The sequence below is a fragment of the Camponotus floridanus genome, unplaced genomic scaffold (genome assembly GCF_003227725.1).
Source record: "Camponotus floridanus strain SB8 unplaced genomic scaffold, Cflo_v7.5 scaffold9, whole genome shotgun sequence".
Classification (NCBI taxonomy): domain Eukaryota; kingdom Metazoa; phylum Arthropoda; class Insecta; order Hymenoptera; family Formicidae; genus Camponotus; species Camponotus floridanus.
The window spans coordinates 1,498,566-1,520,860 of record NW_020229860.1 but is presented as its reverse complement, the minus strand read 5'-3'; the positions used below and the strand labels follow the sequence as shown (position 1 = coordinate 1,520,860).

Here is a 22,295-nt window from a genome sequence, read left to right as displayed (position 1 = left end):
ATCTCTCTCATCATTGGTTCGTTCACTTCTCGCCATGTCGACGTTTTTCGGTTCCACTAGCATTGATCAATGGGTTCTGTTCTTTTCATCTGTACTGCTGCACTAGTGCAATAAGTTAGAAAGAGACAAACCTACTTTCTTTCACTCTAACTAATTGCACTAGTGCAGCAGTGCAGCTGAAAAGAACAGACCCAATAGGAAGCGAGTCCGTGCGCAAGTGTATAGAACTGTACGAAATGGATGCATCAGATGCCAATCCATCCGCAGAGTTCACAGTTTCGTACATATTTAAGATCCAATTATTTTCGTAATATGCGAACGAAGTGTCAAAACATCGCGTGAATTACCAGCTATATAATGTAATCACATCCATCTTGTCATATCCACCTCTCGAAAACTTATTTGCCCCGAAGTTGAAGGTACGATTCCTTGTCGAGCAAGCTTCGTAGTACAAGATGGCATTGCCACCGAATTACAAACAAGTCGCAATGGCTACATCGAATATTGTAGCCTCCAATCGTAAGTAATAATTAATTTTTTTGTTCTGAAATGTAAAGTTGATTATTTAGTTTTGAATTTAGTTTTGAGACATCTAAATTGTAACTTTTTATATCTTGTAGAACGTATAAGAGCATCCGGTGGGAGTTCAAGTAGTTCAACGAACAGTGTAAGTGGATATTACTACAACGAAATATATTTATTGGATCTTTAAATTTAAGAATTTAATGTTTAAATTGATATAACTTTGTTTTTTTTTAGAAAGATGCCCAGAGTCCATTTGTACAGACTCCCCATAGCCATCCAGGATTTATACCACAGAAAGTTGGAAAAAATACCAATGTATGTATCTGATTTTATATAAATTAGAACATTATTATCCATTTGTTGCATGAAAGATGTAAACAATATTGTATTAATTTAAGTGCAATATTGCATTAATATTGTATAAAATTAATGAAACAGTTGATTTTATTGTAACATTGATAATTTTCATTGTTAGGCTGACTCTCGTATGCCAAAACCACCTAAACCACCAGAAAAACCTCTTATGCCATATATGAGATATAGCAGGAAGGTATGGGATCAAGTAAAGGCTCAGAATCCCGAGTTAAAACTATGGGAAATAGGCAAAATTATCGGCCAAATGTGGAGAGATTTGCCAGAAGAAGATAAAACAGAATTTATCGAGGAGTATGAAGCTGAAAAGGTATACAAATATTTTCTATTATGATTTCATATTATTTTACAATTTGATATTCATATACATATGTTCTATTATTTAATCATAGGTAGAATATGAAAAAAGCTTGAAGACTTATCACAATTCCCCTGCATATTTAGCTTATATTGCAGCTAAAAATCGTGGAAAGTCTGGTAAATAAATATATAATGAATGTAATTTCAAGATTTATAATAGAAATTAGTATGCAATAGTGAAAAGTTATTTTATAATATCAAAATATTTTTCTATTTAATGCAGCATTATGCGCAGCACAACAAAGTAATGATGATCGAGAAAGTCATGAACGTTCGTCAGGTAGTAGTAAAAGTCAAGCAGCTCAGGATAGGAGGATTGATATTTTACCAGCAGAAGATGATGATGGTACATAAAAAAATAACAATTATTATTATTGTAAATTAATATATACATACTCTTGTTTTACATATGACTTTCATTTGATTTATAGATCAAGATGATGGATATTCTGTGAAACATGTAGCATATTCGCGTTACACAAGAAATCATCGACTTATTAATGAGATCTTTAGTGACACTGTTGTCCCAGACGTTCGTTCTGTAGTCACTACTCAAAGAATGCAGGTTTTACGGCGTCAAGTACAATCTTTAACAATGCATCAGGTAATTAATATGCTCACAAACATATATATATATATATATATATATATATATATATATATATATATATATATAATTTTACCTTAAACTAAAATATTTCTTTGATATTCCAGAAAAAGCTTGAGGCTGAATTGCAACAAATTGAAGAGAAATTTGAGGCAAAGAAACGTAAATTCATAGAAACCAGTGAAATATTTCAAGAAGAACTGAAGAAGGTATAGGAAACATTTTTTTTAAATTAATAATATTTAATAAAATATTTACACTTCTTTTCAGCACTGTAAGCCAGCAGTAGATGAGGAGACATTTAACAAAATGGTAGAACGACAATATGAAGCTCTTAGACGAGAGAGACTAAAAGGAACAGAAGAGAATCGTTCGGATGGACCGGCGTCTAGCGAATCCACGCCAAACTCTACCCCGACTCCGACTCCTGCATCACTTAATGACGAGACTCAACCTGATGTAAAAATATCATGTTCATAAAAATTTTTAAACATTAATTTTTAAATATTTTCAATATTAATATTTATATTTTTATATGTTCACAGATTTCTGACAATGATTCGATTGAGAAGAAGCCCATTGATAAGCCTAGTATTGAAATAAACAAGAAAATGTCGCCTCCATATATCGAAAGTAAAACCGAGGCACCGTCAGCTGTGCAAGCAAATGTTAATCAGCAACATGGACCAAACCCTGGAATGTATTGCAGTAACGTAATTAATCCGATTCAACAACATCCGCATCAGCAACAAACGCAAACATCGCAGCATCCGCCGCCGCCGTTGCAACATCAACCATCGCCTCCTCAGCAATCACATCAGCCTCCTACATTGACGCAACAGCATCAACCACCGCCACCGCCACCTCAGCAGCATCAGCCGTTATCTTCACAACATCAGGCACCGCCATCGTTGCAACCGCAGCCATCGCAACAACAACCACCGCAATCGCAGCAGCAACAACCATCAACTCCCCCGGTACTGACGCCTCAACAACCAACCACAACAGCTACAGCAGCAGCGGCTGCGGTTGCGGCAGTAGTCGCGAGCGCAAATGCGACCGCGAATTCCACTTCGCCAAATATGCCGCCGGTGTCCGCACCGACGGTACCTATTCAGCACAATCCCCATCAGCAAGGGATGCTTGCGAATCATTCGATGCCACCGCATCAAGCGACGCAAGGTTCTCAGGGTACGCAGGTTTTGCCACCGCAGGGGCCAAATCCGCATACTCCGCAGATGATGCCGCCTAATCAAGCTTACGGCCAGCAGCCGTATCAGTCAGGTCCCGGTCCTCAACAACCGCAGAATGTTCCCCTAGCTCCGAGGCCGCCACATCCCACTTACAGCTACTCCCAGCAACAACCATATCATCAACCTTATCCGCAATACGCTCATCCATATTATCATCAACCATACTCGCAGTACTCGCCCCACCCGATGGGTCGTCCTCATGGTCATGGTCCTCATAGTCCGCACAATCCACATTATCATCCTCAATCACCTCATACAGTTGCTGCTGAAAGTAATACCAGTAGCAATGTTACTGGCGGTTCTGCGAACGCTGCGGCTTCCACACCCGCTCCTGACACTAATAATCCTACTTCGTATTCTTCGCCTGCGGGACACTGTGAAAGCGAACGTTCCGGTTCATCGGACAATCAGGAAAGTCAGGTAGATGCTAAATCGGGATCCACTTAAATATTGTTTATTTTACACTGATTCCGAATTTTTATCAACATGTATTTGACTATTCCCCTCTATATTCTTATGTTGCATTACAAACAAACTTTCAATCTTTTAATCTTTCCATTTATCATAAAAATGTAGCGATAATCCTTATCTATATGACTTGCAACACATTATGGATACGAAGTTGTACCGTTTTACATAAAATGATTGTATTGCGAGGTAAAATGGATAAGAGAACATTGTATGCACACAAAATGCTCTTTGATTATATCTTCGATTCATAATATAATCAGTCTTATTTCACTGGTTTCATTTGCCAAAGTCCATCATTTAAATAATGACAGTTTTCGATGCCTATTCCCTTATTTACTTTAGCACTGCAAAATCACGATGTTACATTGAAATATATATTAAGAATTAATATTAAAAAAAAAAAAAAAAGATTATTTCAACTTACATGTCTTCCGTCGATAATGTTGTAATTCCAACAGCTAACGCATGTTGCTTGCCTTCTGCCATAACAGCCTATATTTCAAATTAAGGATTCGTATTTGGTGTGTAATAAATCAATTAACATGTATAAAATATCTGTATAATTCAGTTTAAATTTAAAGGATACAACAACAGTTCCTTTTTCCACAGTCATCATCTTTGCACCCTTTGATGTTAAACCTGGACACATTATGTTGGCACCGCTAAGAACAAATCTAATGGCACCTTTGTCAACTTGCTGCATTGGTAGGAAGAATGGATCTAAAAAGATATAATTTATAAAAGTATAAAAGAAAATTTATGATAAAATATCTTCTATTTGTTATTCAATTAAATAGTATAAATAAACTTACATTTGTGTAATAATTTTAAAGTAGGCATCCAAGGGCCTTCACGTTGACGAAAGAATAATAACTCTCCCGCTGCATTCACTATGATCTCTATATGGTCGTGACTAATGATATAAAAGCAAAATGTGGTAAACTTTAGATAAATCTTTGCAGATGATAACTCACCATTTTATGATGCGGAAAGCGTCTTTTTTTGGTATTATAACATCTATGTGACTATCCAAATAAGGATACAGCTCAAGGAGCTTTGAACGAATTCCTTTTTGCACGGACGATTTTAATTGCTGAACACCAGAAATGCTGTCCTTCTCATCAAATCTAACAAAAGATAACGAAAGAATAACATTTGTGCAATTAAATGATAACATGAAATATGTATTCATGTATTACAATAGAAATTATTTTTTGTACTTGTCAAGACTAATATTTGACAAAATACTGATTATTTTTATAGCTTTCTATAATGTAAAATTTAAATTGTTTAATGTATGTATTGTATTAAAAATATATATTTTCTTTCTCTTCTGTCTCTATCACGTATTACAGGAAAGTTGGGATATTGACAATTTAATAAAAAGACATACGTACTTTTTAAACATTTTCTCGATTTTTTAATGATATATCACCGATTTGAAATGTGATCCGCATCCAATTAATTGATCATCCACATCAAGATGTTAATTATTTTGGACACACTTTTTCAACAATGTACACTATGGCAACGTGCATTCGCGAAAATGGTGAGGTTAAGGATCAGTCCAGTGATGTCAGAATACCCACGCTAGCAACATTCAATCGTGAGTGGAAGGGGTAACAGTCATATGAACGATTCATGTCCGTTTCCCCCTCCATTCATGGTTGCGTGTGTCCGCGTGGGCATTCTGGCATCACTATAGCGAATTGGAGCTGTGCGCATACATTTTTCATACTTACGCATATACATACATACCATGGGATGAACACACGATTATTGTGTGTAACATTTATTCAGAAGAGTTTGCACATAAAATATCTATCTGACAAAACTAGCTTATCACAGATGATTAAAGAACGCCCCATCTTTTATATTGAAAATTTCTTTGATCAATTCCTTTGTACGAATTTATGCAATTATGAATAATAGATGAACGAACCTTTATGCCAACAATGACAATTATAGTCTGACGTTTTTGAATAACACAAAAAAATTTTGTATTATAGTCTAATTAATTAATATATAAAAAATTATTTTTCTGAGTATTGAAATTTATATAATTATATATGTAGTTATAATTTTTAGATTTTAAATAATGTTTTTTGTAGTTTTCTACGTATAATTAATTTAATTTCAAACGTAATATGATTTTTATGAATGTCAGTTTTATACAAAACGTTAAATATTGAATTTTTTAAAATAAATTTTTTGTTAAGAAAAAAAATTCATATTTATCAAAGAGAATAGATGGGAAATTTAATAATATATTATAATCTCTTTTTTATCTTCAACATAATATGCACTTTTAAATCAATATGCATACTTTTCATTAATCCTTGCATTCGGAAATAATTGATCTTATTTATCTATAATTTTTATCCTCTTCAAAAGATTAATTTATTGTCTAAAGAATATAAATAATGTGTTATGGATTTGTATAAATTAATCTCTCGCCATATAATTCTACGTTTCCATTTCGCAACGTTTGAAGAAAAAAATGAGGAAACAAATATATATGAATGTGTATATACTACATGTGTATATACTAAAAAGCGGCGGTAATATATTATATTATCTAGATTTATATATCCTCTGTCTCTCTTTCGAGAAAGGAGAGGATAAAAGTCACGCACGCACGAGATAAATTTTTATCTCTTAAGAACACTATAGCGATATCAAAACTTTCAGTCAAAGTGCAAACGATCTTTCAATGAGACTCGAAAGAAGGATGCTTATTATAGAATTGTGTATCTATTATATCCATGAATATTTTTCAAGATTCATCGCGATTATTTCTATATAATATTATGCTGCTTTCAGAAGTTATTATTTCTCAATGCGTGGGTTAGTACGATATCTAGATCAATGTACAAGAAATTAGTGATGTATGTAGTGTATATGATGATAATTGCTATTATTCGTATAACAAATACGATATGCAACACTCGTATATCTTTTATATTTTACAAGTACTTGAAGTGTGCTAATTATTCATTGCATCGTTTTACAAGCGATCTAATGTACAGCGGCACAATCTCCCGTGTGAATTGCTAAAAATTGGACAAGGCATACGCGTTGTAATTTTATTTAACAATCCAAGTTCGATAAACGCAATAACATACGTTTCTCGTTTATACGCAATAGTCTTCCAAATCCCCAAACAATATTTTTCGATTCAATTCATACCGTTTCATAAATTACACGAAGACGTTCTCGACGATGTAATAAAAATGTAAAGATCGTCAGTCGAATACAGTCGCCACAAGTCGTCTTCTTATTGCGATATACACACAAAAATGAAAGACAGGTGTTTCGGTAAATTTATCAATCGTACATAGAATATTTATATATACAATAAATCTTCTAATATAAATTAATAACTTTAATTCTTTTTCATCTGCGTGTGTTACAGATGTAATCAATTGAATCGCATGCGTATCGAAGATTCAAGTACGATGCCGAAGCTGCCTCGCGTTTCTTAACATTCTTAACTTCCAATAATATCTATCTAGAAGAGACTAGCGCAACGAAAGAAAACAAACGTTACGTATTATTTTATTTCATCGTTGAGATTTGTTCAGAAGGAATTGCTCTTTCTGGTATCCATGAATTTTTCTTCTTCTTTATATTCTATATAAACGCGATCGAACGTTTCCAAAGCTGCGCATGTTTGGAGCCTGAGATAAGATCGCGAATCGAAGCAGAAGCACGATGGTTTCCGACGAAATTACAGCCGTAAAATTGAGAACTTCTAAACATTAGATAATGACAGAAATAATTGTTGATAAAAATAATTTAAAACATGAATGAGAGCAGATAAAAAGAATAAAATTCTCGATCCAGAATAATTTGCGATTTCACTTGAAAGGTGCACGGTGAATACGCATTTCATTTACATGATGACATAATGATCGCTAATCATATCGGAGTTACACGGTACATACATACCGCATTATCCTACATGAAAAGTACCAAAATATATAAGTTAGCCCGAAGTACATTTATACGGCGATGATACAGATGAATATCGTCGTTCATTCCGCTCGTTCGTTGTTCTAAATCTTCAGAGCGAGATTTAGAATCCATCGTTTATACACGTAGAGAAAATTCCTCGAATTCTTATGAAACACCACAAATTCGATGATGATTGATCGTCGTTAATTATGGATTCGCATCTACAAACAACAAAATTCAGAGACGAAACAACGTTAATAAATATAAAGAAATATTTTTTTAATTTAAATACATAACATATGATAAATATTCTCTCAATTCTGAAAAACAATCTAAGAATATAAATTTTGTGAACTCCCTGAAATGATAAAATAGTGTCCGCAAGGCGAGAGAAGCGGAGAGGAGGAAAGAACTGGAGAGAAATATCATTTATAAATACACAAGCCTGCGCGTATATCTCTCCGAAAAAATTTCAGAAATCTCACATGCTAAGCGTAAGAATTAATATTTTTATCCTCATCTTTTTTTCAGATTAAAAGTCCGGATCAGATTAGATGTGGGAAATCCCACAAAGTAGAGTTATAGATGTTGCCATTGGGTTGGCATAAGATTGTTCGAGGATTGTTCGATAGCCCTTGCCACGGATTCATGAAGTCCATGACCGAGCCATATGTGATTCAATCGTCGATACTTCTCGTGGCATAGATGCAATGGATTTCCACGTCGTAGACCCTGATCCGTCTCGCCGTATTCGTCAAGATACGGCGGGCATACGAAGGAGCCGCGATTTGGCGTACGCAAGAATAAAATCTCGCATTCGCGTACACGTAGAAATATACCGATGCCACAGCCGCACTTGCTCGCGTGATACGTGCATGCGCCTACTGGTGTCTTGTTGAGCTCCGTTTGGCAGCAGTAGCTTTGCGAGCACAGCATATCGCCGCATACCAGACACATCGTCGGATTACGCGAGTCTTCCCGATCGCTGTTCGGGCAAGTGAACTGGGATATTGAATTGATGAGTTCGCTATAATCATCGGGCAGGTCTACCAGTTTATTCACCATCAACGGATCCTTGACGATCAGAGCCTTCTCGGTACCTGAACGATGATTCCAAACTGTAGGGTGATTACGCCATATGTCTATCAGTTTTAAAGTAGCATCTAGATGAGAATAAATTAAAGCATCGCAAGTGGCGGGCAGTCCCAGATATAGACAGAGTTTCTCATACGTGTCGCCGTGCACCTGCGTTAGTTCGGTCGGCGGTGGTACATCGGACACATAATGGAAGTAAATGGCGCAACATCGAAGGAAGGGCCGGCAAGCAGATTCTACCTGTCGCCATAGGTTGCTGGCTCTCTGTTTGTCAAAGTGCATGCCCAGAATATGGAACAAAGCGATGTCCGATTCAGCTTCTGCCTCTTGACTATCTACTTCCATAACGTTAGAAACATCGGATGTAAAGAGAATCTTCGCAATGTGGCACAAAAATACGAGCTTGAGTGCATGCGACTCGAATACGCAGCCTGTGATGATAGGTGGTGGATTCGGACCCTCTTCCTGCGCCTTTGTATGAAAGAGACTCGGTAGTGAGTTAATGAGCGGTATTAGCACGCCAAACGGATCAATATCAAAAATGCTAGGCTCACTGGACGGACTTTCCATTAATATCGTAAGCAATGCTACTGCGTAAATCATAATCCCTTCACGATCCGCCCAGATATTTGCATGATTCGACATATGCGAGCCTAGAAGAGCCGACAGTCGCACGAGACTCTCTAAACTATCGCCCTGTCGAGAGGTCATGGCGCCTAATAATGGCTTGTCCATGTCGCGCAACAGGAATTCTATTGCATGGATCGTGTACGCTGTCGACTTCCAAGCTAACAAAGGTAGATCACCATCGATAAAATCCGTGTATCTCGAGCGTAGGATTTGTCCAAAGATCGTCGCGAACATGTGAATCATCGCCTCCATTTTTCGTGAGAGATTTGGTCCGGATCGTGAATAGTGAGATTCAAATGGCTCCCAAGCTTCTTCAATCTCTTGTCGAAGGACGGTCATAGGACTGACGACATCCACTAGATCATCTGTCTCCATGATTCTGCCAAACTTCTTATTCGGTTTGCATTCCGTCGCCAACGCCATGACTTTCAACCACGTCTCAAAACTAATATCCGGTTGTGGTTCCGGAGTTGGCTGAAGCATCTTCAAGGGTGGTACAAGCAGGAGAACAGTATTGCTAAGACATTCACACAGCGGACAGAGGTACTCGCGGTTCTCGGCATCAAAACTCGCCGGTGCTCGCGTTCTGTAGGGTCGCCGATTCTCCTTGACGAGTACATTATCAAAATAATCCTGCCAACAACGGGCATGCATCACATGGCCACACGTGCTGGTGTACGGTGATACGCCCAGTTTGGCTGACAAATACAACGGACCGGGTTCCTCGATGTCTGGTCGACGTTGACAAAGTACAGTGGATTGCTGAACAAACGCAGCCAATACCATTGCAGGATCAGTTTCTGTAACGACTTGATCCTCCTGGCACAAGATGCATGTGTATGTCTTCTGCTCGCATAACCTACTGGTCTGACCGATGCCAAGGGCGACTGGTGTACTTCCCTCTTGGGAAGAAGATTCTGTCAGATCCATAGCGGAACCACGATCGCTAGTTTTACTATTGGCGTCCAGGTTCGCTTCTTCAAACAAGGTAGCATTCTTCTTCATGAAATGATTCTGCATAGCTGTCATCTGCGCCATAATCTTGGCGCGTTTTTGAGCTGCCATTTTTGTTCGCCACTCTTTGTCCGTCTCCTTAGTACTGATGTCGCCATCGCTTGTTTGCTGCATTGGCTGTTGTTCGGAGTGCGAAGATGCTGGACTGGCTTCTGTAACAGTCAAACTAGCAACCTCGCGATACTTGGTTAGAACCCATGTGAGCAAATCTTTGTGAGCCTCCATGCGCGGACTGGTAGATAGATCCTCTAGAAATTTATAAATCTTCCATTTGGCCGCCCGTTCGCAAAACGCGAGGAAGGGATAATAACCAGATTCTTGTTCTTGCAGCGCATAACCGATCAGATGAAGTATCTTGTGTACCTGCGGTTCAGAGAAAGTTCTGGCTGTGAAATCGAGCGCACGTTCTAGCACAGTTTTCATAATGTGAAGCATAACATCGCATTGTAGTAGATCTGCTATCATACTAAATGACTCCGTCAGTCTAGGCAGCTTCGGTGGTGGACAGCACTCCAGTTCTCCCTGAGCTTTCCTGCGCTTACGTTGAACCTCTTCTGATCGACTATGCTCTTCCTTCGTGTAGTGATAAAAGAATACGTTGTATTCTGTATACAAATGCGGCTTCAATTCATATACACCCTTCCCCGCTGATACTTGCGCCGGTTTTTTGAAATCTGCTACTTCGTGTATCACCCTTTCTACGTCGGTCTGAACTTGGTTAACAACGTCTTCCGGCAATGTTTTATTCAGCTCTGAATGCGAGAGCGGTTTTATGCACAATTGTTGTATGATCTCCTTCTTGAGACGATCATCCGCAGTCACTTGACCGATACCAGGAACGTGTCTCTCGCCGATAATCGTGATGAGTAAGCCCAGAAACTCCTCTACCAGATTGATCGTCTGCCGCATACCATCCTCCTCTAGATTTTTCAAACCGAATACCTCGAAATATGGCTGCGCCCAATTGAGGAGATTAAATTTATTTAAAATATGAATCAAAAATTCATTACTTTCTATCAGAGACGCGCCAACTTGAAGCAAAATAATATCCCGATCCAACATCTCGCTACGGCATTTGACATTATGGTAAAAATACAATTGATTTAGCAAAGAGTAACCGTTTCGTCGCCACATTCCCGAGTGTACTTGTGAGATCATAGCCTGCGCCGTCAGTACAGGCTCGATAATTTGTTCGAGCGTTGGTCTCGTTTGATTAATAAATTCGGGCGATTGAAAGTGTAAGTTATACTTTTCCAGGTGCAGGAACAGACCGGCAAGAAATCTCGAGAGCGGCAAATGAATGGAGACCGGTTCAGACGATACGTCGTATTGCAGGCACGTCGCGCTATGATCTGCCAATTCTCGCACCTGGCTTGGTGCTGGTTCATTTCCTAACTGTTCATACAGCTTCCTCAAGAGCAATATGAAAGATTTGATCAGTACAACTCTGTCAGAACCGCACCACTCTAAGGCCAGAGTGATAACCGATGATAGCTTAATATGCAGATTGAATGCAGACTCCCATTCCGGTTCATATTCCATATGCTGACCGACTTGTCGAAGTACAGCATCCATGCATTGCATGCTGCAGAAGAGTGTGAATAACAATGAGATTCCTTGCAAAAAACCGCGTCTCAATTCGTCTGTCCATTCATCGGGTTTCGCGCTCAGTAAATATCGCAAATCGTAAAGTATATATTGAGCTCGTTTGAAAGAATGGTGCGGCATATTTCTTTCGAACTCTAATTTTCCAGCAGCATTACATCGTCGAGAGCTCTCGGAGACGAACGTGTTCAACAAAATAAACAACGCGTCGTGGTGCGCGATTAGCAGATGCGCCAGAGTTGGCACGGTAAACAGCTGAACGGAAAGCGAAACGATCGAAAACGCGTGATCGTGATCGTCTTTGATAAAATCTTTCATGACAGAGCCATAGTTATAAGTGAACACAATGGCAAGCGCTTTCTTGCTCTCATACTCCATGAGCATTCCAGATATGAATAATCTATGCCATGCTGTTCTGGCAGATTTCCATAACTGTGAATCTCTCGTGAGTATGCCCTCAACGATCGACGTCTCGGGTAGTTTCGTATTGAGCGCAATGTTGCTGAATAGTACGCGAAAGCCCTCGCAATGACTTATAAATTGTTGCAGCCAATTGAGCAGCCTCATAGCGAACGTCTGATGAGCTACTATGTGAGTGTGAAGGACTAGCACCTTGAGAGGACGATTACTATGTCTGTACGTGAATCTTTCAATGTCGACACGCAGTTCATTGCAATGTCGAAATACCGAGCACTTCACTACAGCCCTACCTTCTCTATCAACGTTAGTCACAAACTCTACAGCTTCCTTCTGCGAACATTTAATAACACGTTGGAGCATATTTATCACTTGATCAAAGGTGTGATGCTCATCGTTAAAAAGTACAGTGCAATAAGTGTCGAAAATGTCCAATTGATCAATCGCGTACGAGTAAACTGCCGTGTCTCTGACGCAGAGATTCGACGGCAGCGCGACAGTGTATCTTAATGTCAACAGTTCATAACAATATTCCAACACTGCTTCAAAAACCATCACTGCTCTCTCCGCTATATCACCAGGCAGCTTGTTGCCACGCGACTCTTTTGATTGTGTTCCTGCTAAATGTATCTTGCAAAACGGCTCGTTTTTCCAAGCTTCTGTATCGCCGCAGTCGCAGCATCCGCCACCACTGGATGTGCCCATCTTGTACTTGTGATTCCGATGAGCGGATTGTTTGAAACAGTCTACGCATAGGACACAAGTTGAATCCATACCACATTGCCTGCAACTATAGGTCGGTTCACCCATTTTAAACATTCTGCCACATATAGATGGTGGATTGTCCATCTTACTAAGCTCCTTCAAAACTATCTGCGGATCACCGCCGCACATGAATTCTTCTAGAGTCTTAAGGAGCATTCTTTGTGCTACTTCATCGTCGACGGTCCATTCCAAACAATTGCCATTACGCTCAGGACTATATATTTTTGGCACCCAAATTCGCCAATATTCTCTGAAATTATTACTTGTTAGCACTCCTTTGTTCATCTTCTCCATCCATACATCCACGCATGGTGTATTTGTATCTGGGAATACAGGCTGCATCAAAGCAGGATCCATGTCTTCAATGGCCTGAAGTGGCGGCTGATTTTCTATATTTTCGTTATTCATCTTGTCTCACTTAAACTGCAAGTACAATGTGTACTGAAAGTGTAAAAAAAAAGTTATGATTTATAGAAATGAGTCAGTCTGTTTCTTACACAAAGGATAAATTATATATATACACACATATATATATACATATATATATATGTATGTATATATGTATATATATGTATATATAAGTATAAATACTAACCAATAGTGTGTCACATTAAATATGACTGTAGATATAACCCAGGCAAATGTACATTTTAATAAGTGTTCTTATGTACAGCTGACTCATCCAATGTCTTATCACTATAAAACATCATTAAAATCTCTTGCAAGTCTTTTCTAGTCGAGATTTTACAGATTCAATAATCACTCCCAAAAAATCTTTATTGCAGTGTCATGTAGAATCATCATTTTAGTAGCTCACAATCTGAAAGTCATTTAATATAAATTCTCATGTACCCCAGAATAAATTTAAATATGGCGTATACAATTTTCAATCCTGTTGCGTATAAGAATATTCGCCAGAATTTACATATACGCGTGTATATACATACATACATACATACATACATACATACATACATACATACATACATACACACACACACACACACACACACACACACATATATATATATATATATATATATATATATATATATATATATATATGTACACACTCAACAGACACATATATATGTGTAGAATGCGTGGGTCCGAAATCCAAAATTAAAGGTACAGTAACACAAATACACCCACGTCACTCCGTATTGCGTTGCTAATTCTTCCATATGTATATGTGTGCGCGATATAGCTATCTCGTCAAAGTTCGACGAGAGGTTTCGGAACGATGACGTTCGGTGAAGAGTGTTGGCGATTTTTCGGCGCGACAGGATTATTTTTATCTCGCGAACGATACTCACTGCTGTCAACGCGAGAGAACGGGTCAAGGTTAATAAAAGGCGCTCCGTCCGCGATCATACAGCTCTCTGTCCCCTTGCGAAATCTCTCACGATCCGAATCCGATCGGACGACTGATCCGGTCGCGATCCGATTTCAATTATTCGCGTGATCCCAACGCGCGATTCGCGCTCGCGCTCGCGCGACACCGTACCCGCTACGCGATTTACACAACTACAAAGACTGACATTTCGCGACAACGTCCGATAAGCGATATCCTCGCACAGCTGCTGCAACAATGATGCATCAAAATGGCTCGCGATGGCTGGCGAGGCGTGCGCGGAATCCGCGCCGCGGATCGAAGTCATACAGGTACAAGAGGGATGATTGCGAATTATACAAAATCCAAATTGCGATGACACCTTTCCGGGTTGCGTTCGCAAATCTACTCGTCGAAATAGGACAGCGTTCGATTGACCAATCAGAAGGAAATACTCCTTTATTCTGATAGGTCGATAAACGTCACTCTAGTAGAGTAGATTATTAGAACGCAATCCTAAAGAAGAAAGGACGAGGCTGAGTATTTCTCCTCGATTTCAGTATTTTATCGTAGCATGACTTTATTCGATCTTGCTGCGTTCATGACCGTTTCCAGTTGTTGTCTTGTGTTCTCGACGTTGTTGTCCGATATCGTTGTCGTAGAATTGTAATCGTAATTCCTAATATGGCCAGCGAAAAAAAATCGGCGAAAGGGTCGTCGAAAAAAGAGAAATCCGCCGAGGAGATACTGACAGAGTTTCAAGTACTCCGAAATGAGCAAAGAATGTTGGCGAATAAACTGTCCGAGATGGAAATGGAATTGAACGAGCACAAGTATGAACCGATCTAACCTGTACACTTAAGATTTTCCCTTTAACAATCGGACTATTCTTGAATTGAAAGAAAGTTTAGGAGAGAGAAAAAAAAGAATTGCTCGCAAATTTTTAGTTTTGCGAAACTCGGTCAAATAACCTCGAGACAATCGATAGAACATAATTTTTTCACTGATATATTGTCATCCATCTGATTGATGTAACTGTTTCAGAATTGTTATTGATACATTAAAGAATGTAGATCCCAAAAGGAAATGCTATAGGATGATTGGTGGAGTTTTGTGCGAACGTACAGTGGAAGATGTCATGCCTGCTCTGGTGACAAATAAAGAACAGGTATAACTTGTTACGTTATTCACATTACGTTAATATTAATATTCTCTGGATTCTTTTTGGAAGAAGATATGATTTATATATATGTGTGCGTGTGCATGTATGTATGTGATAATAAATTTAAATGTATTTTCAGCTGTTGAAAGTGATAGATGCTTTAAATGATCAAGTAACAAAAAAAGGAATTGAGATAAATGAGTATAAGGAAAAACACAATATTAGAATCAGAGGGCAAGATGATTTGCAGCAACAAGAAGAAGATAACAACAACAAGGAAACCAAAAGAAAGGCGATTGTTGTGAATCCGATTGAGGTTTAAATGTAATAAATAATTATTTTCAGATATTTACATATTAAGACATTTCATATATGAAAATTCAAAGTCAATGACTCATATCTTTTTCTCTCAGTGTTGTACACATTTTTAAATTACCTTGTGTGCTTATTTATTATATCATTTTGATAAAGCTTTATGATGTCTTATCAGTTCTGTTAGATACCTGTTCCATAAATGAGTTTGTAAAGCAAATTGCAATATTGTGACATCTTGCAAATATATAAATTAGATATGTACAGTTCCATGTTGAACTTTTCATTATTTTTATTTTTAGGATTATGTATAAAAAATGAAATAAGATTAATATGTTTTCCTTCTCTCCATAAGATGAATATGTGTATTTATTTACTTTTTACCTATGCAAAAGAAATTTATATATGTATATATAATATATATATATTTTATACAAGAAATTTTACAAAGATATAAATAATAATTGAAATGTGGGACGGTTTAAAAGGAAAGAAAAATAATTCCATTATGCGTTTATTTTTTACAACGCACAATTATATATCTCTAAGAAGATTAAACAGTTTCAAAATATACAGTAAGAAACTTCGGTTTCGCCATATTTACTCCCGTAAAATTGTCCAATTGAGATGTTTGAGACATCTCATAGGGAATTGCGATAGCACGTGCTATCGCATAAAAGGGACTTTGCGCAATCGTCGTGCACAGATGCAAATTTATTTTCTGCTAAAGATACTCGGGAGTCTTTATCACTCTTTATTAAGAACAAACAATTGCAATATTTCGCGGATATCTCGCACGATGCGGTCCATTTCCGACTGATCTGAATTGACTCTTGCGAGCACGCGATCACTTTGCCTGCCATTGGCGTAGTGCTCTGAAAATTCTGCTGGACGTGTACGTGAAAAATTTACGATGGCGGCGATGTTGAAGGTTAGTGGACAGTGAATAAACAAATTACTACTAGAAAAGCATGGTAAATCCCTTTCATCTTAACTCGAAATAGAATTTCAACCGCGGAAATTGATATTATTTCATCCTCCAGATTACACGATATATTAAACATTTACATTGTAAAATACTCCAATATTAAAATTTATCTGGCATTAAAGTTCGAAAAATATATACATTTTTGTTTATCTTATCGTTCGTTTTATGCTGTATAATTAAACGGTTAATCAAATTTATATTGAATATTATATAATCCGAATGTTATTTTTATATGATTATATTTTAACCTTTTCTTTTTTCCTTATATATTTCAGCTAATTTTATCAAAATATTAAAATATATCCCTCAGCAATTTATTTTTCGTTTATTATTCTCATTTTTTTTTCAATGCATTTAACAAGAAATGATATATTAATATTTAGGATAAAGTACAAGCCACATTTGAAGATAAATGGCCATATATGCGACCGATTATATTGAAATTACTTAAGCAAGAACCAGTAACGCAGGGAGAATGGCAGGATTTATTTTATTCTGTTCACGTATGTTTATGGGATGACAAAGGACCTCCCAAATTACGTGATGCCTTGAAAGATGATATAATGGATTTTATACAACAAGCTCAACAGGTAAAAGAAAGCAAAAATAAGTAGTTTATATTAAAACTATTTTATGCTAAAGATTATTTTATGTTAAGGTTATACTTTTAGCGCACTTGCTCCATTTGTCTCACTAAAATAACAAAATATTACGTATTATGACTTTGCGCAGAGAGTTTTAGCGCATCAAGAAGAACAAGCATTATTGAAAGCATATATAGCCGAGTGGAGAAAGTTTTTTACGCAATGTAACTATTTACCAACACCATTTAGGCAATTAGAAGCATATCTTGCGGGGAAAACTAGCTCCAGCACACAAAAAAGGAATCAACCTGATGACATAGTTAGAAAGGTAAAGGAGTTATAATATTTATATATAATATTTTATAATAAAATATTAGATTAAAATATTAGACATTTTATAATAAAATTATTATATATTTTTATATATTATACATACTGACATGCATACATGCATACTTTATGTATTGTTATATATTATTAAGTATTTTTATATAATCTTGTTTCTTTTTATCATGTAGCTAATGTTGGATAGTTGGAACCAAAGTATATTCAATGAAATAAAACAAAGACTTCAAGATGCGGCCATGAGATTAGTACGAGCTGAAAGAAACGGTGAAGCGTTTGATTCTCAACTTGTTATTGGTGTCAGAGAATCTTATGGTAATTATAAAATATATAATATGTATTATAATTATATATACATATATATATATATATATATATATATATATATATATAAAGAAAAGAATTTTTTTCTTTAATAATATATAACATTTTATGTTTCAGTAAACTTGTGTTCGAATCCGACAGATAAGCTTCAAATATATAGAGAAAATTTTGAGGCAGCATACATTCAAGCCACTGAAGCATTTTATTGGGTCAAGGCTCCTGAATATTTATCTATGCACGGTGTGGAGAATTATATGCGTTACGCCGATTCGAAATTAAGAGAAGAGGAGTTGCGTGCTCAAAAATATTTGGAGCCGAATACCGCGAGTATGCAACGGTTAACGGACTGTTGCGTAAAAGTATTAGTCGCGACTTTTAAGCCAGCCATACTCGCAGAATGTCCACGAATGATACAACATAATCAAACTGACAGTGAGTAATTTCACTGTTTGTAATTTGCAATTTTGTTGGTTCGCGATTAATTTTATAGTAATATATGCCACTTTTCTGATCAATGATAATTAGTAAGATATCATTGCAGAGCTTCGCCTTATGTTGAAATTAATGGATAGAGTTCCCGACGGCGTTAGTCCCATGTTGAGAAATTTAGAAGAACATATCGCGAGCGCGGGTCTTACGGATATGATGGCAGCTGTAGATGTCATTACTCAAGATTCTGAAAAATACGTGGAAAGACTGTTAGATCTTTTCCATAGATTTTCCACGCTCGTTAAAGAGGCATTCGATGATGATCCACGGTTTCTTACAGCACGAGATAAAGCTTATAAGCTCGTTGTCAATGACGCCACAGTATTTAAATTAGAATTGCCTACTCGACAGGGTTCTGGAATCAGTAGTGCATCTGTTTTAAATAATAGACCTATTACTAACAACAATGGATTAGCTGAATCAAAGTGTCCGGAACTCCTTGCGAATTTCTGTGATATGCTTCTTAGAAAAACGCCTCTCAGTAAGAAACTAACTACCGACGAAATTGAAAGTAAATTGAAGGATGTGGTCAGTAAATATATATATAATGATATATATATAAATGTATTCATAGAGATCAAATCTTTCCAATGAAATTTATGTCATATTGCATTCTATTTTTTTAGCTATTAGTGTTAAAATACGTTCAAAACAAGGATGTATTTATGCGTTATCATAAAGCGCATTTAACTAGACGATTAATATTAGATACGACGACAGACTCGGAAAAAGAAGAAAATATGGTAGATATGCTTCGCGAAGTTGGTATGCCCGCGGATTTTGTTAATAAATTAGCTCGTATGTTCCAAGATATTAAAGTATCTCAGGATCTAAATCAACAATTTAAGGAACAATGTCGAGCTGCCATTGCAGATAGCATAAATATTAAGGTAACTATATGATTTGTTTTTTCATATATATATATATATATATATATATATATATATATATATATATATATATATAATGTGTTCTTATACTTGTATATAAATTTGGTATTATAAATTTAGCATTATAGAAAAGCTGTATGAGAGATATGTGTATAGTATGAATATTTTTAACTAAAAATATATCTTTCTACTTGTAGATTCTTAATGCGGGTGCATGGGCGAGAGGTAGTGAGCGTGTCACCGTGAGTTTACCGCTTCAATTGGAAGATTATATTCCAGAGGTCGAAGAATTTTACAAAAAGAAACATAGTGGAAGAAAGTTGCAATGGCATCACCATATGTCAAACGGCACGGTATTTTGCACATATTAATAAAATTCTACTTTTATTCAAGCAATATTTCCAGATGCATTTAGAAGACATTTTTATTTCTTAATTAATGCATATCTCATAACATGTTTCAGATAACATTTGCAAATAAAGTTGGACGTTTCGATATAGACGTAACGACCTTTCAAATGGCAGTATTATTTGCTTGGAATCAACGACCCAACGAAAAGGTCACGTACGAGAATCTTCGATTGGCTACTGAGCTTCCAGATCCCGAACTTAGACGGACTTTATGGTCTTTGTGTGCCTTCCCGAAGTTAAAACGGCAACTTCTTTTAGTGGAACCGCATGCCGCTACTCCGAAAGATTTTGCAAACGACACAAGATTTTGGGTCAATCAAGAATTTGCTATTGTGTTCGTATCCATTTTTTATATTAACACAAATGCTACACAAATGCTATATTAATTATATTAATTGTATTTTATTTTTTATAAAATATATCACATTTCATTGATTTCTCATATACATATATTCTAGAATTCAATATTTGTGTATGGGCAATGCAGATTGTTTCTTAAAATAATAGAAATTTATAAATGTATAATTATTTATAACATTATAGAAAAAATGGCAAGATGCAAAAGCGTGGAAAAATAAACTTGATAGGACGTCTTCAATTATCAACAGAACGTAGCAGAGAAGAAGATAACCAATCTATCGTGCAACTCAGAATATTACGAGTACAGGTATATCGTTTTTAAATAAAGTAGTATAATACAATATATACAGACATATCCATTGACATTTATTCACAGTTTATTTGGAGACCCAGCAAACATGATAATGTCCAAAAACTTCTTAATGACATATTATACGTCATTAAAACGTTACTAAGAAGAGACTTTAGACATCATGTTTGCTGGATTATATGAATAATTTTTATCTTCTTATATATGACTTCACAGGAAGCAATCATCAAGATTTTAAAAATGCGCAAGAAGATTACTAACGCGCAATTGCAGACCGAACTAGTGGATATATTGAAAAATATGTTTTTACCAAGTAAGAAGATGATAAAAGAACAAATTGAGTGGCTCATTGAACACAAGTATATTCGTAGGCACGATGACGATATTAATACATTTGTATATATGGCATAACACGGGATTATAAACACGTACAAGATTGTTCACGAACTATGGTTAATATTATATTTTTATAAAAAAAATTTAGTTTTGTCATATATGCGAGGATATACGTTCAAGTCTGCCATGCGCTATTATGTTTCATCTGTTTTTTTGTAACACAGTATGAAAGAAAGGAAAGACGATATTTGACTAGATTTTAAAATAAGATACCGATAAGACAAGTCATATTGCCTGCATTTGCCGATTATTATACATGAATAAAGTGAAATGTGTAGCAAAACTGAAGAAAATGTCGCAATAATAATAAGAAAGATGTACAACATTATGATAACTAGTATTTATCGTTTATTTTTCTGGACACTGATCTGTATTAATTTAATTAGGAAAGATTTGATTAAATTAAAAAGGAGAATTATCGGTAACGCGCGCCATCACTATTCCTCCTATTTATATATATTTTACTAAAAAGTATATATATATTCTTATAAAATATCTGTACATCTTGTTTTTAAAAACTTTTACTGTTAATTATATTTGTTAAAAAAAAATTTGGTTATAGTATTAATATAGAACAATTTGATATTAAAAATCAATCAATTAAATCCTTATCCACAAATCTGGACAACAGTGCAGTGTATATTTATACACTGCGTAAAATTTATTATAAAGTTTTACGTATACTTAGATTTATTCATCACTAAATATATAAGAGCTATTGCGAAAGAATTGGAATTCGAAATATTCTCTACATGGCATAATATATATTTAATTTATTACTAGAATTTATAATTTGCGGATGGCGTTCAAAGATATTTCCCATTTTCAAGATACACAAAAGCCCGACGAATAATGTTGTTCAATGGCCTATACTATAATATTTTAATGCATAAGCACGTACCTCGCAACACCAAATTTGATTTTAGCGATGATAGAAATATATGTATTTATATAATTTCTACATCTGAAACGTAGTTATGATGATTCGAATCGTCAAAATAATCGTCAAAATAGTTACTTAAGCAAATAATAACGACGGTTATATGTATAAAGCTTTTATATAACTTCAATAAGAGTGAAAGACGAGTGTAATGGTATATAAAATCTCAATGAATTAAATGACAGAATATTTCATAACTGTATACAATACGTTCTTATCAAATTTCATTGAATCTCTATTTTACCTATTATTATTATTATTGTTATTATTATATTATTATTATTATTATTATTATTATTATTATTATTATGCAATAAATTCCATGTGGCAACAATAGCGCTTACATATATCAGATTATATATATATGTGTGTATATATATA

General features: G+C 35.9%; 5 protein-coding genes across 7 annotated transcripts; 3 read left to right on the top strand and 2 right to left on the bottom strand.

Moving 5' to 3' along the window:
* Window positions 1–207: 207 nt before the first annotated feature.
* LOC105259255 (extensin) lies at window positions 208–3,858 on the top strand. Its single transcript, XM_020029999.2, has 10 exons — window positions 208–519; window positions 621–667; window positions 760–840; window positions 1,001–1,207; window positions 1,290–1,374; window positions 1,481–1,603; window positions 1,689–1,861; window positions 1,972–2,073; window positions 2,135–2,323; window positions 2,410–3,858. Exons 1-10 carry the CDS (start codon window positions 456–458, stop codon window positions 3,562–3,564), a joined length of 2,226 nt encoding a protein of 741 aa, XP_019885558.1. The 5' UTR covers window positions 208–455; the 3' UTR covers window positions 3,565–3,858.
* LOC109610575 (malignant T-cell-amplified sequence 1 homolog) lies at window positions 3,586–5,446 on the bottom strand. The gene is made up of 6 exons (XM_020030000.2): window positions 4,986–5,446; window positions 4,563–4,715; window positions 4,401–4,501; window positions 4,175–4,308; window positions 4,013–4,080; window positions 3,586–3,932 (listed from the first exon to the last, which is right to left on the bottom strand). Exons 1-6 carry the CDS (start codon window positions 4,994–4,996, stop codon window positions 3,851–3,853), a joined length of 549 nt encoding a protein of 182 aa, XP_019885559.1. The 5' UTR covers window positions 4,997–5,446; the 3' UTR covers window positions 3,586–3,850.
* Window positions 5,447–5,994: 548 nt separating this feature from the next.
* Window positions 5,995–14,812, bottom strand: LOC105259256 (E3 ubiquitin-protein ligase UBR2). Of its 2 annotated transcripts, XR_002192926.2 has the most exons (4): window positions 14,388–14,812; window positions 13,667–13,891; window positions 7,540–13,512; window positions 5,995–7,342 (listed from the first exon to the last, which is right to left on the bottom strand). XR_002192926.2 is itself a non-coding variant. In XM_011271094.3 (3 exons), the coding sequence occupies exon 3, from the start codon at window positions 13,477–13,479 to the stop codon at window positions 8,125–8,127; it is 5,355 nt and encodes a 1,784-aa protein (XP_011269396.1). In that variant the 5' UTR covers window positions 13,480–13,512; window positions 13,667–13,891; window positions 14,388–14,812; the 3' UTR covers window positions 5,995–8,124. The 2 variants fall into 2 exon arrangements, 1 of the variants encoding a protein (XP_011269396.1); XM_011271094.3 differs by having other exon boundaries at window positions 5,995–13,512.
* A 149-nt stretch (window positions 14,813–14,961) lies between these two features.
* LOC105259257 (prefoldin subunit 2) lies at window positions 14,962–16,155 on the top strand. The gene is made up of 3 exons (XM_011271096.3): window positions 14,962–15,237; window positions 15,449–15,572; window positions 15,706–16,155. The coding sequence occupies exons 1-3, from the start codon at window positions 15,089–15,091 to the stop codon at window positions 15,886–15,888; spliced, it is 456 nt and encodes a 151-aa protein (XP_011269398.1). The 5' UTR covers window positions 14,962–15,088; the 3' UTR covers window positions 15,889–16,155.
* A 390-nt stretch (window positions 16,156–16,545) lies between these two features.
* On the top strand, window positions 16,546–22,093 carry LOC105259258 (cullin-5). 2 transcript variants are annotated; one of them, XM_025414817.1, is made up of 11 exons: window positions 16,546–16,809; window positions 17,250–17,456; window positions 17,599–17,778; window positions 17,969–18,110; window positions 18,237–18,551; window positions 18,661–19,136; window positions 19,235–19,498; window positions 19,696–19,851; window positions 19,962–20,242; window positions 20,452–20,575; window positions 20,795–22,093. In XM_025414817.1, the coding sequence occupies exons 1-11, from the start codon at window positions 16,792–16,794 to the stop codon at window positions 20,987–20,989; spliced, it is 2,358 nt and encodes a 785-aa protein (XP_025270602.1). In that variant the 5' UTR covers window positions 16,546–16,791; the 3' UTR covers window positions 20,990–22,093. The 2 variants fall into 2 exon arrangements, with proteins under 2 accessions (XP_025270602.1, XP_025270603.1); XM_025414818.1 differs by having other exon boundaries at window positions 16,546–16,852.
* The last annotated feature ends 202 nt before the right edge of the window (window positions 22,094–22,295 follow it).